At 35.8% G+C, this 20,935-nt stretch overlaps 4 protein-coding genes across 4 annotated transcripts; 1 reads left to right on the top strand and 3 right to left on the bottom strand.

Moving 5' to 3' along the window:
• Positions 1-776: 776 nt before the first annotated feature.
• LOC111289079 (PLAC8 family protein) lies at positions 777-2,082 on the bottom strand. Its single transcript, XM_022879935.2, has 4 exons — positions 1,641-2,082; positions 1,465-1,536; positions 1,083-1,292; positions 777-972 (listed from the first exon to the last, which is right to left on the bottom strand). Exons 1-4 carry the CDS (start codon positions 1,786-1,788, stop codon positions 896-898), a joined length of 507 nt encoding a protein of 168 aa, XP_022735670.2. The 5' UTR covers positions 1,789-2,082; the 3' UTR covers positions 777-895.
• A 6,014-nt stretch (positions 2,083-8,096) lies between these two features.
• On the bottom strand, positions 8,097-15,215 carry LOC111287262 (uncharacterized). The gene is made up of 13 exons (XM_022877669.2): positions 15,092-15,215; positions 14,222-14,654; positions 13,128-13,374; positions 12,312-12,424; positions 11,697-11,776; positions 11,305-11,446; positions 11,094-11,174; positions 10,641-10,745; positions 10,181-10,363; positions 9,319-9,411; positions 8,714-8,853; positions 8,568-8,634; positions 8,097-8,463 (listed from the first exon to the last, which is right to left on the bottom strand). Exons 2-13 carry the CDS (start codon positions 14,612-14,614, stop codon positions 8,344-8,346), a joined length of 1,764 nt encoding a protein of 587 aa, XP_022733404.1. The 5' UTR covers positions 14,615-14,654; positions 15,092-15,215; the 3' UTR covers positions 8,097-8,343.
• Positions 15,216-15,655: 440 nt separating this feature from the next.
• LOC111287263 (small ribosomal subunit protein cS23z) lies at positions 15,656-16,759 on the top strand. Its single transcript, XM_089760172.1, has 2 exons — positions 15,656-15,834; positions 15,939-16,759. Exon 2 carries the CDS (start codon positions 15,999-16,001, stop codon positions 16,218-16,220), a length of 222 nt encoding a protein of 73 aa, XP_089616298.1. The 5' UTR covers positions 15,656-15,834; positions 15,939-15,998; the 3' UTR covers positions 16,221-16,759.
• A 1,380-nt stretch (positions 16,760-18,139) lies between these two features.
• On the bottom strand, positions 18,140-20,809 carry LOC111287830 (Regulator of Vps4 activity in the MVB pathway protein). Its single transcript, XM_022878500.2, has 5 exons — positions 20,357-20,809; positions 20,154-20,257; positions 19,887-20,058; positions 19,210-19,329; positions 18,140-19,102 (listed from the first exon to the last, which is right to left on the bottom strand). The coding sequence occupies exons 1-5, from the start codon at positions 20,540-20,542 to the stop codon at positions 18,326-18,328; spliced, it is 1,359 nt and encodes a 452-aa protein (XP_022734235.2). The 5' UTR covers positions 20,543-20,809; the 3' UTR covers positions 18,140-18,325.
• Positions 20,810-20,935: the final 126 nt, after the last annotated feature.

The raw sequence follows: 20,935 nt of genomic DNA, 5'->3' as shown, positions 1-20,935 counted from the left end.
AAAAAAAAAACTTTAGTTCAAAGAAGGGAAATGGAATAAGTTACTAAAATATCTTAAGAATTGGGCTTAACAGAGATCACTTTACTCCCCTTTATTTATTGTGCTGGGCTTGATTGCCCATGTCCAATTCTTTACACCAAGATATATAGGAACTTCCGCTTGTATTTTGATTTTTTTTTCTATTTTTTGAACATAAATGTCAATTACGATGCATGTAAAAGCAAGTCGACGTGATAATACCAATTACCAACAAATAAATAAGTAAAGGATGATAAATTTGTGTTGAAGAATTAATGGTATTTGGTGCATATTCCATGTATCATTTTAGGATACAAGCGTGGGAATTGAAATAACTAATAAAAATATCTTCCTTTTTTTTTTAAGAAATATGGTCAATATCATCTTGAAACCAAATTAGTTCATTCACCCATCTCTTAAATACGGTATTGATCCATTTTTTTTATTTGGACGTCTTACATTTTTTGTCCTCTTTTTCTAAAAAAAATGAGGATAATGTGATACTCTTATGTTTATCCACGTTTTCTTTAACTCGACTCAAAAATAAATTAGGACTTCTTCGTTAAAAAAAAAAAAAAAAAAAAGGCAAGGTTTACCTTAGCTGCTACGTACCAAAAATGAACCAATATATAGCTGAAAGGAGAACAAAAATACGTGTTTGGTATAACATAAAAAGCGAACAAAAAATAAAAGCGCACGTGTTGGGTATATCTAATAAAGTGTAAAGGTCTACTTAATTTTATAATAGGATAAATTTGATGAAATAAAATTTACAAAACCAGAAGATTAATTATAAGATGAGAATATTATACAAAAAAAAAAAAGTGATTTTGAGGCCTATACTAATTATACAAGCAGGTAGCACAGGAATTTTGGGCTAGCGCACCATGCGTGGTACTACAATCGGGGGAGTCACTCCATCCTTATTCCACTTGGCCAAATTGCCCTCCCAACCTTCAAACACACGATCAATTCCAAACTTATCACAATTAGTTAACGTCATGAATTTTGGGATAATAAAAACTTTGGGTTGGGAAATATTCAGGGCAGATGATATGATTTACCTAAGGTTGGATCAGCTCCACGAGTTAAGAGTTCCCTGTGTTCTTGACAAAGAGCGCACCACATGCACAAGAGGTGAGTGCACCAATCGGGTAATGGTGACTCTGGTAATGAGAAGTGTTGCCTCAAGTTTGTACGGTTTTTCGACCCAAATATCCACCCGAAAAGCACAACCCCCGTTGCAAGGTGAAGGAGGCTTGCCGATCTGCACGCTGCTCATGCAACTTATAAGGAAAAATCATTGCAATATTAGATGTTGTATCAACAATTTCAATTCCAACTGTGTTAATTAATTGTAATGGTAACATAAAATTCATAACGTTATGACCTTTGATATATATTGATCTTGAAAATTCCAATAAATTCTCGCAAGAGTTTGCTTACATATTTCTCCTCTATTGATGATCTCAGAATTTCGTCCCATGGTGATGCATGGACAAAAGCAGGTAAATACACCTTCAACAAGACAGATTAAATACAACACTAATGCATTACTGAAAGAAAAAAAAAAAAGGCTACTACAAAGAAAAAGGATAAAGAGATTGAATGGAAGCAATTACAATTAGAAAGATCCTCGTAACACTCGCAAATACTGGTTGTCCACAGTCCTTCTGGCAACGGCTTCATGTATGCTTGATACGAAGAAGTTTCAGGGTCTGGACTGAACACTGGAATTGCAATTGCAGTTCCGGTTTTAGGAAGAAACATTGCAGCTTTCTGCTCGAAAAAACAATAGCATAAATAGGTAAAACAATAATGACTTTCTTCAAAATAAAAACAATTCTCAATGCATTATTATGTCAGTGTTTTCTTCCATTCAAAACTCTGGGTTTTTTGGATCTCAGTTTTGCCTGGTTTTAAAACTGTGATCAATGAGGCTAAATATGGTTTACTCAAGAAATTGAGCAATTGATTCCATTGAAGTAGTGTTTTTCTTCTCACCAACAATATTGATGCGACTGGAGATATATACATTGTAAAGTGTAAACAGAACATGCTTTAACAAAAGGACAAATCTGCAGCCAATTAGTTGAAGAAAAACCCCTTTTACCTCTCTAAATATACATCTAAAAGAAAAAAAAAAATGAGTGCCTTGATCGGTCAAAACAGTTCCATCGGTATATGGTGGCCCTGGATTATAGGAAATTTTGAAGGGACAATTTACCTAGTTTATGGCGTAAATGTGGCCCTTGTAATAAGGAGAGACGCATGTTTAAGTGATAGATTTTACTATAAGCTTTCTAATTATAATGGCAATTGGCTGAATTTTTTGTCTCTTAATTGTTATAAGCTTTGTAATAACGGAAATTCCCCTTAATGTATGCTTCGTTGTCTTGAAGGATAGCTAGAAATTGAATATATATATATATATATATATAGCTGTTTATCTAGATTTTTGTTTGGGTTAGAGGCAGGAATAGGGAGAAATTTATTGTATCAGAGAGACTGATTACAATTGTTACAAACGAGAAAGACCATAGATCAAGCAAAAGGCAATTTAATTACTTACTAAAATAAAAACTAAAGGTTGAAAAATAGTGGAATCTTTGCATTTTGCATATGCAGGTCAATTGGAAATGAAGAGGGTAATTATGATGAACAACAATAATAATATTTATAACTTTTCCTTAATTCACCCTCAAAATCACGGTTTGAGATATTTCAATTTTCATCTCCCTTGTTCCTATGCTCCAATTATGACTGATTGCATGAATTAACTCAAAATCTCACATTCAAATGATGTTTGGAAACTCGATCCTCATACCCTTTTGAGGAAAGCCTCCTCCTTATTAGACTTTGGTGTTGAAATTTAAAGGATTTGTGATTGGGATCATAGATGGCTGAAATCTCAGGGAAGAAGTTTAGGATTATTTTTGCATAACGACGAGACATAGGAACCTAAATTCCATAATTTGGCGGATGCATAAGCTTGAAATGGAAGTGTGATTGATCAGGTTGGGGTATTCAATATGTAGTTAATTTTGGATTAAAGGCTTCTCAAGTGATTTTTAATTAGGCTAGCTATAAGCAATAGAATTAATAAATCTTAGAGATCCTCAGGTCACGCGAGGAATTTGCATCACCCCACATGCAACATTAATTAGTAGATCCATATATAAGTAGCTTCCAAAGTGAAGGGTGGATAACATCCTTGGATGTTTCTATTTTCATCAAGCTATCATTTAAACAATAATAAATGAATTTATATTATTATTTAAACAATAAAAGAGTTAGACAGCAATTTGAAATAGCAAGACCACAAATGAAGTACTATAATCTTTTAAAGCAACTGTGAACAAAAGAAGCAAACGACTAGAATTAACAATACAAGATAAATAAACAAGCATATTTTAAAATTTAACAGCAAAGAAAAAGAATGAAGACGAAGCATCGATCGTTTCTGTAGTTGAAGAGCGACCAAGTCATTAACGGCCCATTACTGATGCAGTTATTGGTGGTTTAAGTCCCTCCCTTTTCCACTTGTCAAAATTAGCTTGCCAACCTTCAGTAATTAATCAATCACCATTTGTTAATTAAGCAAGTAAATTTTATATTTATGACATGCAGGGGCCGATTTTAATGGTCTGGATATTGGATTTCAATTAATGAAGATTCCATTAATTTATCCTTACTCCTCCTAGCTAATTATTGTTAATTCATCAGATTATATGCTCTTCCTTTTACTATTGTTAATCACTAAGCTAAGACACAGGATATATATTAGATAAATTACCTATGGAGGGATCGGCGCCGTGGTTCTTGAGCTCCCTGTACTCTTGAGAGAGAGAGCAAACACAGCAACAGGAATGAACAAACCTATCTCCATAGGCATACGGAGCTTCCGGAAGTGAAAAGAGTTGTCGTAGTTTGGTTCGGTATATACCGCCATAGAGCCATCCGCAATGGATGGAGCCCAGAGCATAGTAGACCAGGCCCGATAGTCCACATGCTGCAATCATGCAACGTAAGAATTTTACCCTAAAATGAGCCCTTTCCCTCCCTTAATTGTCAGGTTTATATAATTTAAATATATATTGTTGGCATCCAATTTCAACTGTTTCTGCAATTAATCATATCATATGGTACGTACTTCAAAAAAAAAAAAAATCATGGCATATGGAGATAAAGTTGACAAGAGTTTACATCTATCCCCTCTATCAATTATCTCAGCTATCCGCCCGAAGTGACGCATGGACAGAAACAGGTGGTTAAGCCTTCAAGAAAATTGACTTCTTTTCATAAGTAAAAAGAAGACAGAAAAATTAAAAGCAATAAGAAACAACAAATTTAAATATGAATAAAGTTTGTTTTAAATAAAAGCTTTTCAGCTGCAATTACTATTAGAGGGGTCGTCGCAACAATCATAGAGACCAGTCGTCCATTGGGTTTCAGGAAATTTGGGATCAACTGCTTCGGGATTTTTGGGATGCATAACAAATAAATTGTCCTGGGAGCTTGAAACAAGGGTGTAGATGAAGTACAAGGTAAGGGAGGTTAATGTGTTGGAGCTATGGCATTGTTTCTCACTTCTCACACATTTATACTATATCAGGTTTCCCTCTAGCGCGTTTCAGGTTCGAATTTTCATCGAAACTTCAAATTATTTTGTTTTTTCCCAAGTATGATTGACCATTCACCCTGCTATTCCTTTGAACAAGTACAGTTTTCAAATTCTGATAAATAATTAAGGGTTGAAAGTTGATATGGAAACTAAGATGATTCATGAAGCAAAATAAACAGTAGATTCCTGGAAAATTCCTCAACTCAGAACTATGAGTTTCAATCAGAAACGCCGATGGAACCCAATTTCATATCAATAAATATTTGGGGCCATTATTAATGTTGAAAGGGCCAAGGGTTATCCTCCAACGTGGCCTTTGGCAAATTAAAGGCCTTCTTTATAGGTCATTGACTTCAACCATGAAAGAACAGACGATAAATATATTGCAGTCATTCATTGTTTTCGTGTCATTGTAGTACTCAGAGAAACTTCACTCAAGGCACATGATTTTTTTATTATAGTATTATCTTTTTTGACATCTCTGGTAAGGAAATTTGGGTTTTCACTTTCCATTGTTTGAAGGATTCAAGTCTCTCTATTATTGATGTGCAAATTTCAGTCCTTGGCATGGGGGGGGGGGGGGGGGGGGGGCTGGTTTGTTAAAATCATTGATCATTGTCACTCTGGTTCTCAAAAGTTGTGTCTAGCTGGTTCTGTTCCATAATCAACATGACAATATAATGTCAGATAAATTACATTCTGCTATTCACTGATGAATAGATATATACATAGTAGGACCCAGACGTTTGCTCTAAAGCCTAAATTTTTTTGTAGAAGGTTTTTAGAACTTATTGTACAGTACTGTTATTCCATTGACATTTTCAATTAGATGACTCTCAAAACAGTTGAAGTTTTTGCATTAAAAAAGGTAAAAGCATTTATAATATTGGCCCAATTGGTCAGCAATTCCTTGTCTTGTGGCCGATGCACAGCAGAATGAATAATGGATCAATTAACGGAAAAATCGTGCAATACACAACTATGATGGGAAAGGACGAATAACTTGAAAAGCATTTCCTTCATAATTTAAATTGGTTGTTTCGGTGGTCAATTCAAAAGATATTGAATTTGAAATTTTAGATTGATATTATCCATTTATATATGAATGAAAAAATACAAAGCATACTAGTTTTAGCATCAAAATGATCTTTATACCTTTCTCCAGCTTCACTTAAGTGTTAATAAGTTGTCATCAAGAACCTAAGGGAACTAATGGCACTGCTTATAATAACCAGTTGATAAATAGGCTAATTGCATGTTTTTATTATCTTAAATTTCCAAATTTAGCTTCGCTTAAATGAAATGGCCCTCATAAAGTCAATCCGGCCTCTGCTTATCAAATAAAGCCAATTCCTGGCCTATCGCTCAAATCTTTCGATGGTTGGTGCAAAATTATTAGTATAATTAACTTGATTCCCCTAACCAATCATACTAGCTAGCTAATAAGCCAGGGCATTACATTTTGTCATTACAAGTCAACTAAATGAACCAAGTTGATCACAATTTGGTTAAAGCTTTTGGTGCCCTTAGTCAACCAAGCCAGGCACTCAACTGTATCTGTCTACTATAATTTACACTGCAAGAAACAGAAAGAGATGTAAGCCTAAGCCGAACAAAGATGAAAATGGGAAGAATACAGACGGAATACGATTCCCGGGTCCCATATCCTTCTCCTCAGCCTCAGCCCCAGGCTCAAGCGCCTGCCTATTATTCTTACTCGCCACAGCCACAGCCACAGCAAGGCATCATTTATCCGTAGCTTCAAGATAATGTTAATGTTGTACAGGTTCCACCACACCAAATAAGCAGTCCAACGACGATGCTGCCACAAAATCAAGGCGTCACTAGTACTATTCCCTCTAATGGCTCATTTCAAAGCAATGTAGCCACTGGAATGGCCGTGCAAAGTCTGCCAATGCCTTCCACACCAATCAAAGTCGTTAATCCCACTGGCACTTGGACCACCGACCTCTTTGATTGCATGGAAGATCCAACCAACGGTGAGTGTTCCTTCTAATATTCATCCTCATAATTATTACCCGAGGTATCAAACACTTCACCAGGATTCTTATTATCATTATTGATATAAAATTCTGTTTCTCAAAGTTTATTATATTTTTATATAAGCATATTGCACTAGCTAGTTGTGTAATTTGGCATGCATGACGCCCCCCCCCCCCCCCCCCCTTTTTTTTTTGCAAACAGGACACCATGGAAATCTGAATAAACAACAAACTTCACCCGTGATGGTGCCGCCAAGGACTCAGATGGTGATCTAAATGGGTTTCGAGTGGATTGGATATATGGAGAGATAATAACTATAATATTTTCTATCTGAATTTTTCTTCTATTTTCTCGAAAAATAAAATTAAAAAGAAAGAAGGAATTAAATTATGTATTAAAAAATGAATGGCCAAAAATAATTGCATGGGATTATTTGGCTGACCAAATTAGTTTTATATTTGAATGGAATATGATTTGCATAATAGATTATTGTACTATCTGTTTCATGCGAAAAATGACCATGCTCAATATCCCTCTTCTTTTTCGTTCTTTTACCGTTCATTATTTTCTCTCCCTATATCAGTAGTTTCAAAAACAAGCTCGTCTTACGTTGGTTTCTGGAAGAGATCTAGTATTCAGACTCAGGACACTCAACTTTTTCCCTGGTTCTAACTCTTCTACACCTTAGAGAAAGTAGTACCGTTTATCTTACATCAAATTATGAGAGAGGTCTTATATTCTGTCAAAAAAAAAATTTTGACAGTATATATTTTGTTAAAATTTAAATTTTAATACATGTACTATAATTTATACAAATTTAATTATTATATTATTTTAATTTGATAATCTTAATTCAATTATTAATTTTATTAATTTTTTATCATTAAAAATATTGACATGACCATAAATCTAGTTATTATATTATTTCAATTCAGTAACTTTAATTCAATAATTAATTTTGTTAATTTTTTATCTTTAAAAATATTGATATGATCGTAAACTCAATAATGCAAATGTTGATTTTTCTAACGTAAAAACTTAAATAAATAAAATTATTTATTAAATTATACAATTAATCTCTATACTCGCACAATTTAAATTTTTGTGTTTTATAAAAGTCTTATCCTGATACAAATTATATTTTATATCGATCTAATTACTAATAAAAAATACTTTTTTACATTTTTATACAGCAGTACCCTCTATCTTTCTATATTATTATATTTTTTTGGCTAAATTTATGAATCTCACAAACGATCAACCCAGAAAAATGATCACAGATCTTGTGATTAATATTAACCAACATTAACTCAAATTAAAATTAATAAAACATTAATGGTAACCAGCATTCTTTGTATTGCAGGGCATAATGTAGCTTTGCAAAAATTCCTCAGCCAGGGGCAGGGGCATGATTTTCTTTTAAGATCTAAATATAAAGTTTAATCAAATATAAACACAAAAAAATCACATATTTCAAAGATTAATTAGGGATATGTCTCTCAAGCTTGAACACATTTTCAGTAGCCAAATATGGCTTGTCTACATATCAGCCATAGCCCACAAGAAACAAGAAAGCTACAGAGCATTACAAATTACAAAAGACAACCAACCTAACGAGCAAAAGCAAAGCATCTCCAGCAAAGTGATCTTTGACGATTGGGAAGGTTTCGGCAGTGAATCCTAGGAACAGGTGTGGCCTAGCTCGAAATCATGACATGATGGATTGACTGAAGTCCTTCATTAGCAAAATAGCGGACATCCACATCTGGGTCCTCACCGAGCTCAACCAAGCAAGGACGTATTGTCTTCTCCACCACCTATTACAACAATAGGTAGGCCAACAAACCAATTACAAAAGAAAGAGATGGAATCAAAAGCAAGGAAAAAGGTGAGAAAGTTTGTTCAAAATTGAAATACTAACAGATTGATCAACGATAGGAACCAGGGACAGCAAAACCTTTGCCACATTAAACTTAATGTTTGGGACCCTGCAGAAAGCAAAATGCATTCGATCAATTAGAGACCACTCTATCTGAATACTACACCATATTGATTTTGCCCGCAAACCTGTCTTTTGATGCATTGATGACGACTGGCAACAGTTTAGAACATGTTATTTCTAAGCCCATAACAGGAGCAAGAAGAGAAATGGCACGAAGAATGGTCATCCGATACAAATAGTTTGAATTGTTAACCATCTCTAATACCTGCTCAGATAACATCCAAACTTCCACGTTAAAGAATACTGTAAACTGAATAAAAAGTAAATTACAGGGTACAATAAATACTTAAAGTAAAGGTCTATGCAGTGGAATTATTAGCAAGCCAAAGAATGAAAAACTATTCAAAAATCCACAGGGAAGTTATCAAATCGTTTCTCACTAAATCTAAGTGCACAAGTGAACAGCTAAAAGCCCAAAAAAAAAAAAAAATCAGTACGGGCGTAGCAGGGTGTTCCTGAAAAAATCATGTGGCGCTTGAATTGTTATAGCCAATCAGTATTCCCATAAAACCAAGTAAAGCCTGAAGGACTAGCACAGGTATCTGTTTATATTTTGGAAAACAGTCTCCTATTTGCTTTCAGCAGTAAAACTGTAAAAGTAACATGGTTTTTCTTCTTGTAGTTTACTCTTATTTTGGTGAAGATCAATTGTCAAAATTATTGGACAGACCTGTGGAATAATGTGCTGCATTGCCCAATCTGGGCCAAATTCTTCAGCAAGTCGCTTTAAATTGTTAGCAGCTGCATCTCGAATAGAGTAAACCTGTAATAATACCCATACAAAATAGTGCTATTAGAAATCATATCATTGTTTGCAATTATTAAATAAATTTTAAAAATACGATGAGTAAAGCCTTCATATATTTAAAAAAAAAAAAGACTTTTCAGTTTATATGTTAATCTGTCCTCGACAGCAATATAGTCCCTTCCCTTTCTGGCTGCCCTAACACATGTTCCCCTTTCGATATACAAGACTTGAAATGCTGATTACAGCCTTCCACATAATAGTAATAATTACATGCCAAGAGCATTACTTCTGGAAATCATTACAGAAAATATGGAACTAAGCAACATAAGACGTGTATGCATTTCATGCACTTTTCTTGAACTCGTGTATCATCAAACTAGACAGAATTTAGGAAGGAAAGAATATTGCACAGACTATTCAACATTATCAGGAATCCTAGTGTTTAAATATTTGAAAATTTAAAATTTCTTATCCCATATTGAAGCCTTTGATAGTAATATAATCAGAAAATCTCATCTTGGATCTTTAATCAATGCATAATCCCTGAAAACATCAGTCTACTTAGGAGAGAAACATTAGATATACATATAAGTTCTAAGGATATTAATTAAAACATGAAACTAAATGATAAAAAGATAATTAAAACATGAAACTAAATGATAAAAAGATTAAGAGTAGATGAATATGGCAAAATGCATAGTAAACATTTGTATGCAATGAAATAATACATAAAAGCAACAAGTGCATTAAACTTTTAGCTATTACACATGCTACAAAGACAAACCTTATCTTGCAACCATTGCATGCAAAGGGCACCAAGTTTATCATCAAAAAACCCAACACCTAACTGACTTGCCAATAATGGTATATATTCAATTATTGCAAGCCGAACCCTCCAATGTCTATCCTCTGCAAGCTCAACGATGGCTGGCAATAAGGATTGGGACAATAGATCAATTCCAATAACCTGTCAGAAAGAGTTGCTTTAAAAAAACTTGAAAGCTGCTTGAGAGAATGCAGTACATCAATATAATGGTTATAGACTTATAGCAGAAGGCACTAACAGCATCTACACCAAATAACAAGCTGCGATTAAATCTTGAATCTATTCATTATTAATAGCCACTTCTGTGACTATGGTGCCATTCTGCTTCAACTGTTTTTGTATGTCTGATAAAAGTTGCAATCTCAAGCAAAAGCTCGGCACAAAGAAAACAGTGGTGAAGCTTTTAATTGTAACAAACCTGATTCACTTGATCAAGCTTGCTGATTATGTTGAGGCGCACATCAGGAAATTCATCCTTCAAGAGCGAAAGAAATATTGGAAGAAGCTGCTCAATAGTTGCATCCTGTCAGGACCATCAAATGAAGTTCAATAATCCCGTAAAAGCAATTTTAACCAGTATCTTGATACATCGAGCAAGAACATTGAGAAATCAGTTAAAATAACCACAGCTATATTGCTAGCATTTTGTAAAATCAATTATAAAAAAGACCTTATATTAGTTAAAATAACAAATATATATATATATATATATCAGCCCAAACCCACTTTCTAGGAGAAAAATTATATTGCTTGCATTTTGTAAAATGAATCATTTCAAGCTTGTATTCCTTTGTCCTACATTACCAGCAAAAAACAAACCCGGAAATTTTCTTCAGTACATTCTCATCGAAGAATTATTTTATGTCTTTACCTTTCCAAGGACTGGAGCCATTCCCATTATAACTGAAGCCAAAGCTGAGCGGACGTGTTGGGAAGAATCTGATGACAGTTCCTGTAAAAGGTGTTTGCAATGCATTGAAATGAGATGATGGCCAATATCATAACATGGAACAAACAGCAGTTTCTTTTCTGACAGGAAATTTCATAGAGGATTTATAGCTTCTTATCATAAACATCTGTACCTTAACACAAGGAAGAATTTGTAGGATTGCAAGTTCAGGACTCAAAATTCGACAAAATTTAGTTACTTTTCCAGCAGCTGCTATGCGAACCTCAGCCTCATTATCACGAAGTAACCACACATATGCAGGCACCAAGTCAGTCCTTAAAACATGATCAACATATTAAAAGCCACAAACAAAAACCACCTTCAGTTCATTGACGAATAATCAAGAGAAATAACATAAAGAATCATAATTACTGGCCAAAACACAAAAAGAATCCTCTAAACCATTGATCATGTAACCGTGTAAGATAGTGATACATATGGTTACATCCTTGTTTTGGTACAGGGGCAAAGTCCACCTATATAGCATCAGCATATTTTACCAGAGGCTTTGCAATAAATAAATACCTAGTTGGCTCTGGTCCCACAGCATCACAAAGTTCATATAATTGATTTGCAACCATATAACGCACACGCCAAGATTTATCCTGTTAGATACAAGAAATAGAACAAATATCAAAGAGCATGTAGAATCAACAAAACTATTTTCACACAAAAGATGCCTGAAATCATCATAGAAATTTTTTTTATGTAACAGAATACTCAGGACACTCAATAACATTCCCACTTCCACAGCCTTTTAAATAAAGTTTATTAAACCATGAAAATAGATCAAATCAGCACTATAACTACATGATAAATATTGCTAATGCAACAGAATAAAGTCTTCTTGTCACTACTTGAGGGCTAACTTCTAAACTTCAACCTCCACATTATGTGACAATAGCTTGTTTGCTTTGAATATGATACCCTCCAAAAATTATTAAATTAGTACTATAAAAAGTGCGAATAACTGGACATAAAATTATGCTAATACATGGCAACAATTAACATAAGGTTATAAACAGTCTTAACTTTTCCATAAAACATGCCTCACAAGATTATCAAAAACTAAGAAAAATTTGTAAATTTCACACAAAATTATATGTAAACGGGAGAAATATACATCAGCTACGCATATACCTGGGAGAAATTGACAATTACAGGGAGAATGTGTGCAACACAATCCTGGGGCTTCAACAACTTTCCAAGAGTGGGACATCCCTCAACAACCAATAATCGAACTGAATCTTGATCTGATATAGAAATTTAACAAAGGCTTCTTGAGTGAACTCATAAACAAATGAATGTAAGATATAAAAATAGAAAGAAACCACCTCAGCTACTAACGATTTTACTTCAGATTATGAAAAACCATAATTAAATAGTAAATACTGATAATATTATTTTTATCAGGAACCTATCATTGCAACAATTCCTGCATAATAAATCTAAGAGTCTGTTGATGGGACTTGTCTACCAAGCTATCAGTTGTGCTCACCTATGCCCATATCCCGCTAATCGCTTGCAAGTTGCAGCAGCAATGGGAGGATGACTAACCTTTTCAGTTTACATCTAATCAACATCCTACATTTTTTAGCTCACTTATAATAATTTTGACACAGAATGATAAGAAGCCCTACATAAGATTTTCAACAGCAAATCATGCTAGACTGCCAGCCTATTTCCAATTAAATAAAAAACTAGTCAAGGACGTTCCACAGAGAAAACAAAATCAGTTTGTTCTCAAGCTAGATGGCTTAAAAACACTTGACAAAATATCTGAGTAGGCAACAAATTCATTTACTTTAAACATGAAGGACGAGGCGAGGGAAGGTTGGGGGACGGCAGTGTACGAGAAGCACATAATGCAATATCCATGTGTGGAAAGATAAATAATGTAACCTAACAAGTACATAGCTGTTCCTTGATCATGCATGTCTTAACCATTCAAATTACCATCTTGTGTAAGATCCTCAAATATTTGCATGATGTCAGCCTTCAAATAAGCAGATTCAACTGTCGCAGCAAATTTCCCCAGATTTGACGCGGCAGACCTTCTTACCATGGGCATGTCTTCTTGACACAATTGACTGTATATTGACCGTAATTCTGTTTTCAGCATCTCGGAGGCACTTGGATAAGCAATATGAAACAACCCACAGGCTGAAACTCGAGCAGTAAACCATTCACCAGCAGCCAGCCTCTGAAGATTTAAAAATAAATAAATAAAACATAAAAAAATATGAAACAGAAAAGATGGCTGCAAGTAGTGTGTATAAGAACTAGCATGGAACATGGAAATAGATGCAAATTACACGTAATTCATGTAGGATTTAATACACAAGTGATGTCAAAACATGCAAGTTACTCCAGTCTATCAGATGAGACAGTTTTCTTATTTTCTTTTCACAGATATCCACTCTCTTTTCCTTTCTCTACATGTGTGCTTGCAAACATGCTTGAGAGAGGGGGAGGGAAGGGAATAGAAGGAAACTTCTAACAAGAAGAATAGCCATATTAGCTGCAGATAGGTGTTTGAGAACAAAAGTGTTGAATATTAACAGTTTCAGAGATTTGATCTTCTAAGCATGCTTGGTTATGCAAATAAATTATAACCGGAAAGCATACTTAAATAACAAAATGAAAGTTTTTAGTATGGAAGAGCCTTCTTCTTACTTATGCATTTAGTCAGAACCATTTTAAAAACTTTTAATCACAAACCATGTTACCATACTATTATTTACAATTTCTTTCTATTATCATTTCATCGTCCATCATATTCACAATGTTTCACAAATAGTTGAAATTGAAGGGCTTTTAAAAATTCATTCTCTTCAGTTACTAATGCTTGCTTAACTAAATTCAGCACCTTAATTTCAGACCTATACCAAATAATTTTTAGCATTTCAATTAAGCACCTAATCATCCTTAAAACTTATTTCAGTAATAAAATTTAGAGTTTTGTCATAAACAGCAGCTAAATCTCACTTACCACTAGAAGAAATAGCATTAAAATAAGTAATCACAAATTAAGAAACAAAAAGTCTAACCTTAACTAGAGGAATAAACCAGTCAACTAAGTCATTCTCTCTCATCTGAGATCCAATTCTGCATAATGACTCGACAGCTTTGTCCCTTACACAGGTTTCTTCAACAGTGCAAAGGGTTTCCAAAGGTGGCAGCAAAACATGGGCATGCTCAACACCCCCAACATAGGGAATAAACACTCCCAGTTCCTCAGCCATTGCAAGAAGCACCTCATCATCATCGTCATTGTTTTCACTCAAAAATGGAATTAATTCCTTCCTGGTCCGGTCTTCCCCAAGAGCACGTGCAATTGTTGAAAGCCTACGGATCGAGTTCAAACGAAGTTGGATGTCATCATTTTTTAGCTCATCTATGAGGACAGCTATCGGATACAATGGTTCTTCAACCATAGACATCGTATTCCAATGTCCGGCAGCTTCAATTGACTAGTGATATCTGTATAATTACAGAGAAAAAAAAAAAACATAACCAATAATTAATTACGAATCATTTCGAATTTATAGCAGTCGTCTTCATCTTTGATCCTTAAATCTCATAATTCCGAACTGCTTCTAGTGATATTCATCGTATTCATTGAACTTTAGCAATTAAAACAGAAAAAAGTTGATAAGTAGATCAATAACAGCATGATTCCAAACAAACCGAGAAATCAAATCCAGAATGTGAATTTTTAACGAAAAATAAAAAAATGGGATAAAAGCTGAAAACACCGATTCCCGAGATAGAAACCCACAGCATTGTTTGGATGAGCAGGAAAAGAAAAAAAATGAAACTCTAAATTAATAACTAAATAATCACTATTTATTTATAAAAAAAGTTGAAAATTTTAGAGAAGGGCTATAAAACTGAGAAGTGGGGGAGGTTAAGCTGACCGATCTGGAGCCTGGAGGCCTTCCCGCCGGCTGTCTCTCAGAAAAGGAAAGCTGGAGAAATGGAATATTTTGGATTTACTGTGATTTTTTTTTTTTTTTAAATTTTGAAATGGAATACTTGTATTTTAAGGATCGAAGGCCCATCAGTTTCATGGTTGATGGGCTACGCTTTATAAACAAAACGTCTAAGACCCAAATAAAGAGGATTATGGGCCGATTCGAAGCCTCTTAGTTAAGGGTTTGATTCAGTTACGTTAATTAATGAAAGGTTTTCAATGCTGGAGTACAAAGTCCAACTGAATAAACCCAATCTTTTGCAAAGAAATTTTCTATAAGCCCAAGCCTGCTTAAAAGCCCATAATCACCTCCTACCAAAGCCCCACTGCCACTGCCCCCTCTCCCTTGTCCAGATCAATTGGGAGACAGACGAGCACGATGGAGTAACTTGAAGAAATCAACTCTTTCTCTCTCTCTGCAATAGAAAATGTTATCCATGGCAGCCCAATCTAGTGTAAATATTACTTTCACTTGGCGTTCTTTTCATCAGAAACCCACCTTGAAATCCTTCAACACCGCCATTTTCTTTGAGACAAAGCCCAGTTTGGGAAAAGGAACAACACCCACTTCAAAAATTAAAACTGAAAGACTTAACTTCTTCAGCAGTCCCGGAAGCAGTCACAGCTGCAACATCCACAGAAACTGAGACTCCATCCATCACAATTGCAATTTCTCAAGAAACTGAGGTTCAACCACCCCTCCCCCTCCGTCTCTTAATTAGTATAGCTAGATAGATGCTTCCTTGAATTTATGAGTTGCTCGATTTAACGAGTTGTTGTCGATTTTGCAGAAGGCTGAGGTGTTGGTGAAGCAAGCTGAGAAGCCAAAACTGGTCTTGAAATTCATATGGATGGAAAAGAACATCGGGCTTGGTCTTGATCAAGTGATACCTGGTCACGGCACTGTTCCTCTAAGTCCGTACTTCTTTTGGCCAAGGAAAGATGCATGGGAAGAGCTCAAGGCCACTCTAGAAAGTAAGTCATGGATTTCTCAGAAGAAAATGATCATCCTTCTGAATCAGGCCACTGATATTATCAATCTATGGCAGCAAAGTGGTGGCAACCTTTCCTAGATGTGCAGTGCAGGATAAACTCTGGCTTTTCTTCTTCTTACCCCCTAGCCTACTTGTTAATCTCAGTTGTTGGATTTTGATTTATAATTAAGATCCCATTATGCCTACGTTGGTTACATTTGTATTATCTTTGTAGAATAGCCTTGGTTAATTAATTGAGATTTGAGAATGCCTGGTTTGGAATCTCTTAGCTTAGAACAAGCTATTTGGTGATGATTAGTTTTTTTTTAATAGGAAATTAAACAGTGCTAAATCATTGAAAATCTCACTAGCTTAATATGATTGAGGAGGCTTGGTTTAAATTCTTCTCACTGTTTAATGGAAAATTCTCCGAATGCTTTGAATTTATATTTTTGTTAGAAGCCGAAAATGACTGTTAGACCATTCCAACATCTGACACATACTATTAGACTAACAAGCCTTCATGGAAAAGAATAAAATTCATTCACCTAAACAAGAAATTGATGCTTACCGGGTGAAGAATTGGGGCATCAATCAGACGAATGCCAACTACTCTGCCAAAAAAAAAGGGTTCATTGACTGTATAGATCGTCATCAAGGAAAGAACAAGATTAAAAAAAAAAAAGAAAGGAAAAACGTTTGTCTAACTCCAAAATACAAATAAGAGAAAAAAATTAACAAATTTGTCAACTGCAAAACCAAAGAGTGTAATATAGAATCCATGGAGCTGTTGAATGTACCAGCATTTGTCAAAGGCAAAATGAAGAAGAAATTGAGAGAAAGACTGATGAGATCTTTTATTGTCTCCGAACTAATGGCCCATACGGGATCTCCCTGGTTAACTCAAAAAGAAATTAACCGTTAATCTTTTTGTTTGTGAGAAATGACGAGAAAGTGGGAAAAAAGAAGGGAAGCTTACAGAAGCATAACGGAGCAGAAAGAGCCACAAGATGTAAACAGCCTCAGTGGTCCACAGAGCCAACTGAATGACTCGTCGCACGCTACCATCCTCGCCTTCTTCCGAGGTGGAACTGATGGCGATGGGCTTGCGGCGACGTACGGCATACAAGGGAGAATGAATGGACGGATGTTGGAGTTTTGAGGATAGAATGGAGATTCGGGCCATGTTTTTCCTGGATGTTTGCAAGGATAGAGGTGGCAATGAGAGAGAGAGAGAGAGTGAAGGAGGGTTGGAATTGAAGCGTGTTGGTCTTGGATGAACCGGCCATGGAGGAACTGGGAATTAAATATGATGAAGATGTTGGTGTGAATTTACAATCATACACTGAGCTCCTTCAGCATGGGAAGAAGCGGGCCAGAGGCCGGTAACTTAATGTGAAGCGTTACAGACTTGGTCATCAACTCAGACATAGATTTTGGTGTTTCTCTGGAGATAAATCTGTTCCAGATATTTGTAGATTCTTCATCCTTGTTAGATCTATATCTTTACTTAACAGAGTTTTTTTTTTTTCATGAGATTACTTGCGAACGTTTTATTGTTGATGTAACTGGTGGATGATGCTAGTTTTGATAGAATTACCTTTGAATGATATATTACAAAGCATTGTACTATGAGCGGCGCATTAGATCAGAGTTTGTAATCATGAAAGGCTTAGATATAGATCAAATCGAAGTGTCAAGCTCTAGGCTCAGTACACATCCATTATCTATTTGTGAAGAAAAACAAACTTCATTGAACTACTCTGTCTGCCCGTGTGTGCATATCCATCCCCCTGAATACGTGAATGATGTTTTTAACTTATATTATAGACAAATGAATAAATTTTCCTTTGTGCCTTTGTCTGCACTCCTCATTTTGGTTCCCAGGTTTCTCTTGGCTACAGTCGTAAGCTTGTGCAAGTTGTGTTGCAGTCTGGTTTTGCGGAGGATACTCCATATTTAGATTGTAGGTGTAGTACTATCGTTAGGAAATTGAGTAGTTTTCCAAAATCATTCGCTTCACAAAATCTTTCAAAAATCATTCCAAAAAAATTCCATTTGAGTCTACATCTTATGAAAATTAACAAAATAAAAATCAAAGAACAAAATCCAACTTATAGACTCAGCCAAAGCTGTGATGCAACTCGCCAAACTGGAAAAAATTCAACACATAAAAAAACAAAAAATCAATATACTCATGGTCCTCAGTACCCCCGCACTTGTCTAGTCCTCACAGAAATTGGCCCCTTATTTACAGTAAAATGCCGTTTAGCTTTCATCCCTGAGTTTTCAGCAGCATGCTCTGTGGGGTTTTCAGGTCCAGTCTCCACCTTCAAGCCAGCTTGAAGGCCTGAAGGGATTTGCTTATTCAATGAGGGCTGAAACATCATTCCAGTTTTTTCTGAGCCCTCATCATCCTTATCCGTATCTAGGACGTTGTCTTTAAGCTTCCTTGTCTTCATATCAAAACTCCAACCAGGGGAATCATAGTTCTCATCGTCACTCTCATGAATAACTACTTCCTTTTCCAATAGCTTGACTGGGTCCACTTCATCCAAGGAAATTGTCCTCAAGTCCAGGTTTCCTTCTGTTGAACCTTCACTTGAAGAAGGACTAGACGTCTTGATTTCTGGTGTCTTCTTGCTCTGACTCAACTCCTCTGCTTGACTACCCTGATGAGTTTCCTTACCTTTAAAAGTTGATTCATTTCCGTCATACACTATTTTCCGTTGACTACTGGGACTATTATGATCATCAGGATCATGGGAATCAGACCGAGAGAGTTCCACAGCTGCTCTTGCCGCTGCTGCCGCATAAGCAGCTGACTCAAAGGCTGCTTGAGCTGCATCAGCTACATCCCTGAAATTTTTCCTTGCTTTCGTTGAATCAGAGAACTCACCATTGTCTCCTGCATCGTCACTTGCCTTAGCTGATGTGTCTAGCTTGGGCAGGTTTTGCTTCTTGCTTACATCCGAATTTTCCTGTATTGGTAACATAATCGGCATGCCATGAGTTATTTCTGAATTTTCAGCACATAATAATGAACTATTTTTTCAAAGCCTGTTGATCCTTATAGTAGATTGCATACCTGACTGGAAACAGAGGTTTCCTCGAGTTGTAGAGCAATGCCATTCTCACCAGCAATCTCCTTGAGCACATTCCTTCTGCTCTGCAAGTCTGGTTGTCTGGTGGACAGCTTTTGTATAATCTGCACGACCCAAAGATTATAGCATACTGCAGAACTCAACTAGACATAATGCAAAAGAATAGCTAGGAATTTCATTACAATGCTCATTTATGTACAAATATGCACATTTCTCAATTCGACCATCCTTATTATGTGAAATTTTCATAATGAAAATAATCATTTCAGTGTCTTTGTTAGCAACAGAAGTGGTTACTCCACTTTTCTGGTTCATTTGACTAGCCTAGTTCTTCTAGACTCTCAGTGTCACCAATACTCTATCTTGCCCCTGAATGTAATGATATCAAAACTAAAATTTGAAAAAAATATTTTCTACCATCTCTTTAGATTTCTTTCACATATCTTATACTACTTTTAATAGTAAAGGGACTTCACTCCAAGTTCAAAATCAAATAATAAGTTCTGGTATTAGTTTCTGACCCCAAAACTCTTTCAGTTTTTATCAGAGGTGACCATCGGATTCTTTTGCCTTTTCTTTGGAGGGGGGTGTTGGTTGGAGATTGACTAAGCATATAACTTTTATTCCTATTCAATGTAAACAGATCCAAATCAAGATTTACCTTATTGTTCACTCCACAATTGTTGCGCAACTCAATGGCACGAGCAGCGAATTCTTTGCCGTAGTGAGAAATGAAAACTGCACGAATCTCTTGAAGCTCAGGAAAATCTCCACACCTTGAAGATGCAAAGAGCAAGCCAGATATTGCCTCCTTGAGCTCGTCGGGGCATTCTCTGATAACAAAACAGAACTCAGGTTTATCAAGAAAATGAAAACCAGTGTATAAAAACTCTGACAAGAACAAAAGGAACTAATCGAAGAAACTAACCTCTCTTGCTCAATGAGTTGAACTCTTTCAATAACGAGATTACAATACCCTTCCAGAATAACGAACACGTCCAACATATTTTGCTCCTTGATTGCCTGCTCAACCTGTTCAAAGAAGCCCAAGTTTAGCTCTAAACTAGAAAGTAAACCAACAGAAAAAAAAAATACAAAGAAATATTTCCAAAACGAAAGATTAAATCATACTCTAAGAAGAGCCCGATCATGGTGGCCAAGTTCAAGGAGCTGCACAACATCAGAGCGAGCCTGGTTGCAGCGAACCTGACGCTGGTTCTTGAAGACAGAAAGACGAGAAATGGCAAGACTGATAAGTGATTTGAACTTGGCGGGCTTGAAGCCTCTTCCAAGCAGGGCATCAAGTTTCCTCCCCATGAGCCTGCTCTGTCAACTGTTTGATGAACAAACCTTTGAATTGAACGAGCTCTCTCACAAACACGAGAGGAGGTTTTTAACAGACACAAAAGAACAAACAAGGCAACGCTTGTTTGTGCCTTTAAGTGCTGACGAGAGAGACAGAAGGAGACAGCGTAGTCTTTATGGGCTTGTTTACGTGTTTCGTAGGATTTCTTAGGAGCTAAGTCTTTGTTAAAGAAGAGAAGAAGCAGTCAAGGTCCAGCAGAGAGCAGGGTGTTCATTGCCTAATCGGAAAACCAAATAATAAAAAGAGGATTAGAACGCGGTTGGGCCGTCAATGTCGAGCAAGTGAGCGCTAGAAATTGACTTAGACAAGACGCCCTTCAGGCACGTGAAGAACAATCGGCATTG

This window comes from Durio zibethinus, chromosome 4, assembly GCF_047325235.1.
Source record: "Durio zibethinus cultivar Kanyao isolate XHJ-2024 chromosome 4, ASM4732523v1, whole genome shotgun sequence".
Taxonomy (NCBI): Eukaryota; Viridiplantae; Streptophyta; class Magnoliopsida; order Malvales; family Malvaceae; genus Durio; species Durio zibethinus.
Note: the sequence above shows the minus strand (reverse complement) of the source record. Positions and strands in the feature narration are given on the sequence as shown.

What these genes read in the sequence shown, in the direction of transcription:
- LOC111289079 (XM_022879935.2), bottom strand. Translation starts at nt 1,788, where the DNA reads ATGTTTCTTCCTAAAACCGGAACTGCAATTGCAATTCCAGTGTTCAGT. An exon ending in TTACGAGGATCTTTCTAATT is followed by an intron (nt 1,537 to 1,640) that starts GTAATTGCTTCC and finishes GTCTTGTTGAAG; the next exon opens with GTGTATTTACCTGCTTTTGT. An exon ending in CATCAATAGAGGAGAAATAT is followed by an intron (nt 1,293 to 1,464) that starts GTAAGCAAACTC and finishes TTGCATGAGCAG; the next exon opens with CGTGCAGATCGGCAAGCCTC.
- LOC111287262 (XM_022877669.2), bottom strand. Translation starts at nt 14,614, where the DNA reads ATGTCTATGGTTGAAGAACCATTGTATCCGATAGCTGTCCTCATAGAT. An exon ending in GTGGGACCAGAGCCAACTAG is followed by an intron (nt 11,447 to 11,696) that starts GTATTTATTTAT and finishes TCATGTTTTAAG; the next exon opens with GACTGACTTGGTGCCTGCAT. An exon ending in TGGCTCCAGTCCTTGGAAAG is followed by an intron (nt 10,746 to 11,093) that starts GTAAAGACATAA and finishes TGGTCCTGACAG; the next exon opens with GATGCAACTATTGAGCAGCT.
- LOC111287263 (XM_089760172.1), top strand. Translation starts at nt 15,999, where the DNA reads ATGGAAAAGAACATCGGGCTTGGTCTTGATCAAGTGATACCTGGTCAC.
- LOC111287830 (XM_022878500.2), bottom strand. Translation starts at nt 20,542, where the DNA reads ATGGGGAGGAAACTTGATGCCCTGCTTGGAAGAGGCTTCAAGCCCGCC. An exon ending in ATTGTGGAGTGAACAATAAG is followed by an intron (nt 19,330 to 19,886) that starts GTAAATCTTGAT and finishes TGGGTCGTGCAG; the next exon opens with ATTATACAAAAGCTGTCCAC. An exon ending in AAACCTCTGTTTCCAGTCAG is followed by an intron (nt 19,103 to 19,209) that starts GTATGCAATCTA and finishes TTACCAATACAG; the next exon opens with GAAAATTCGGATGTAAGCAA.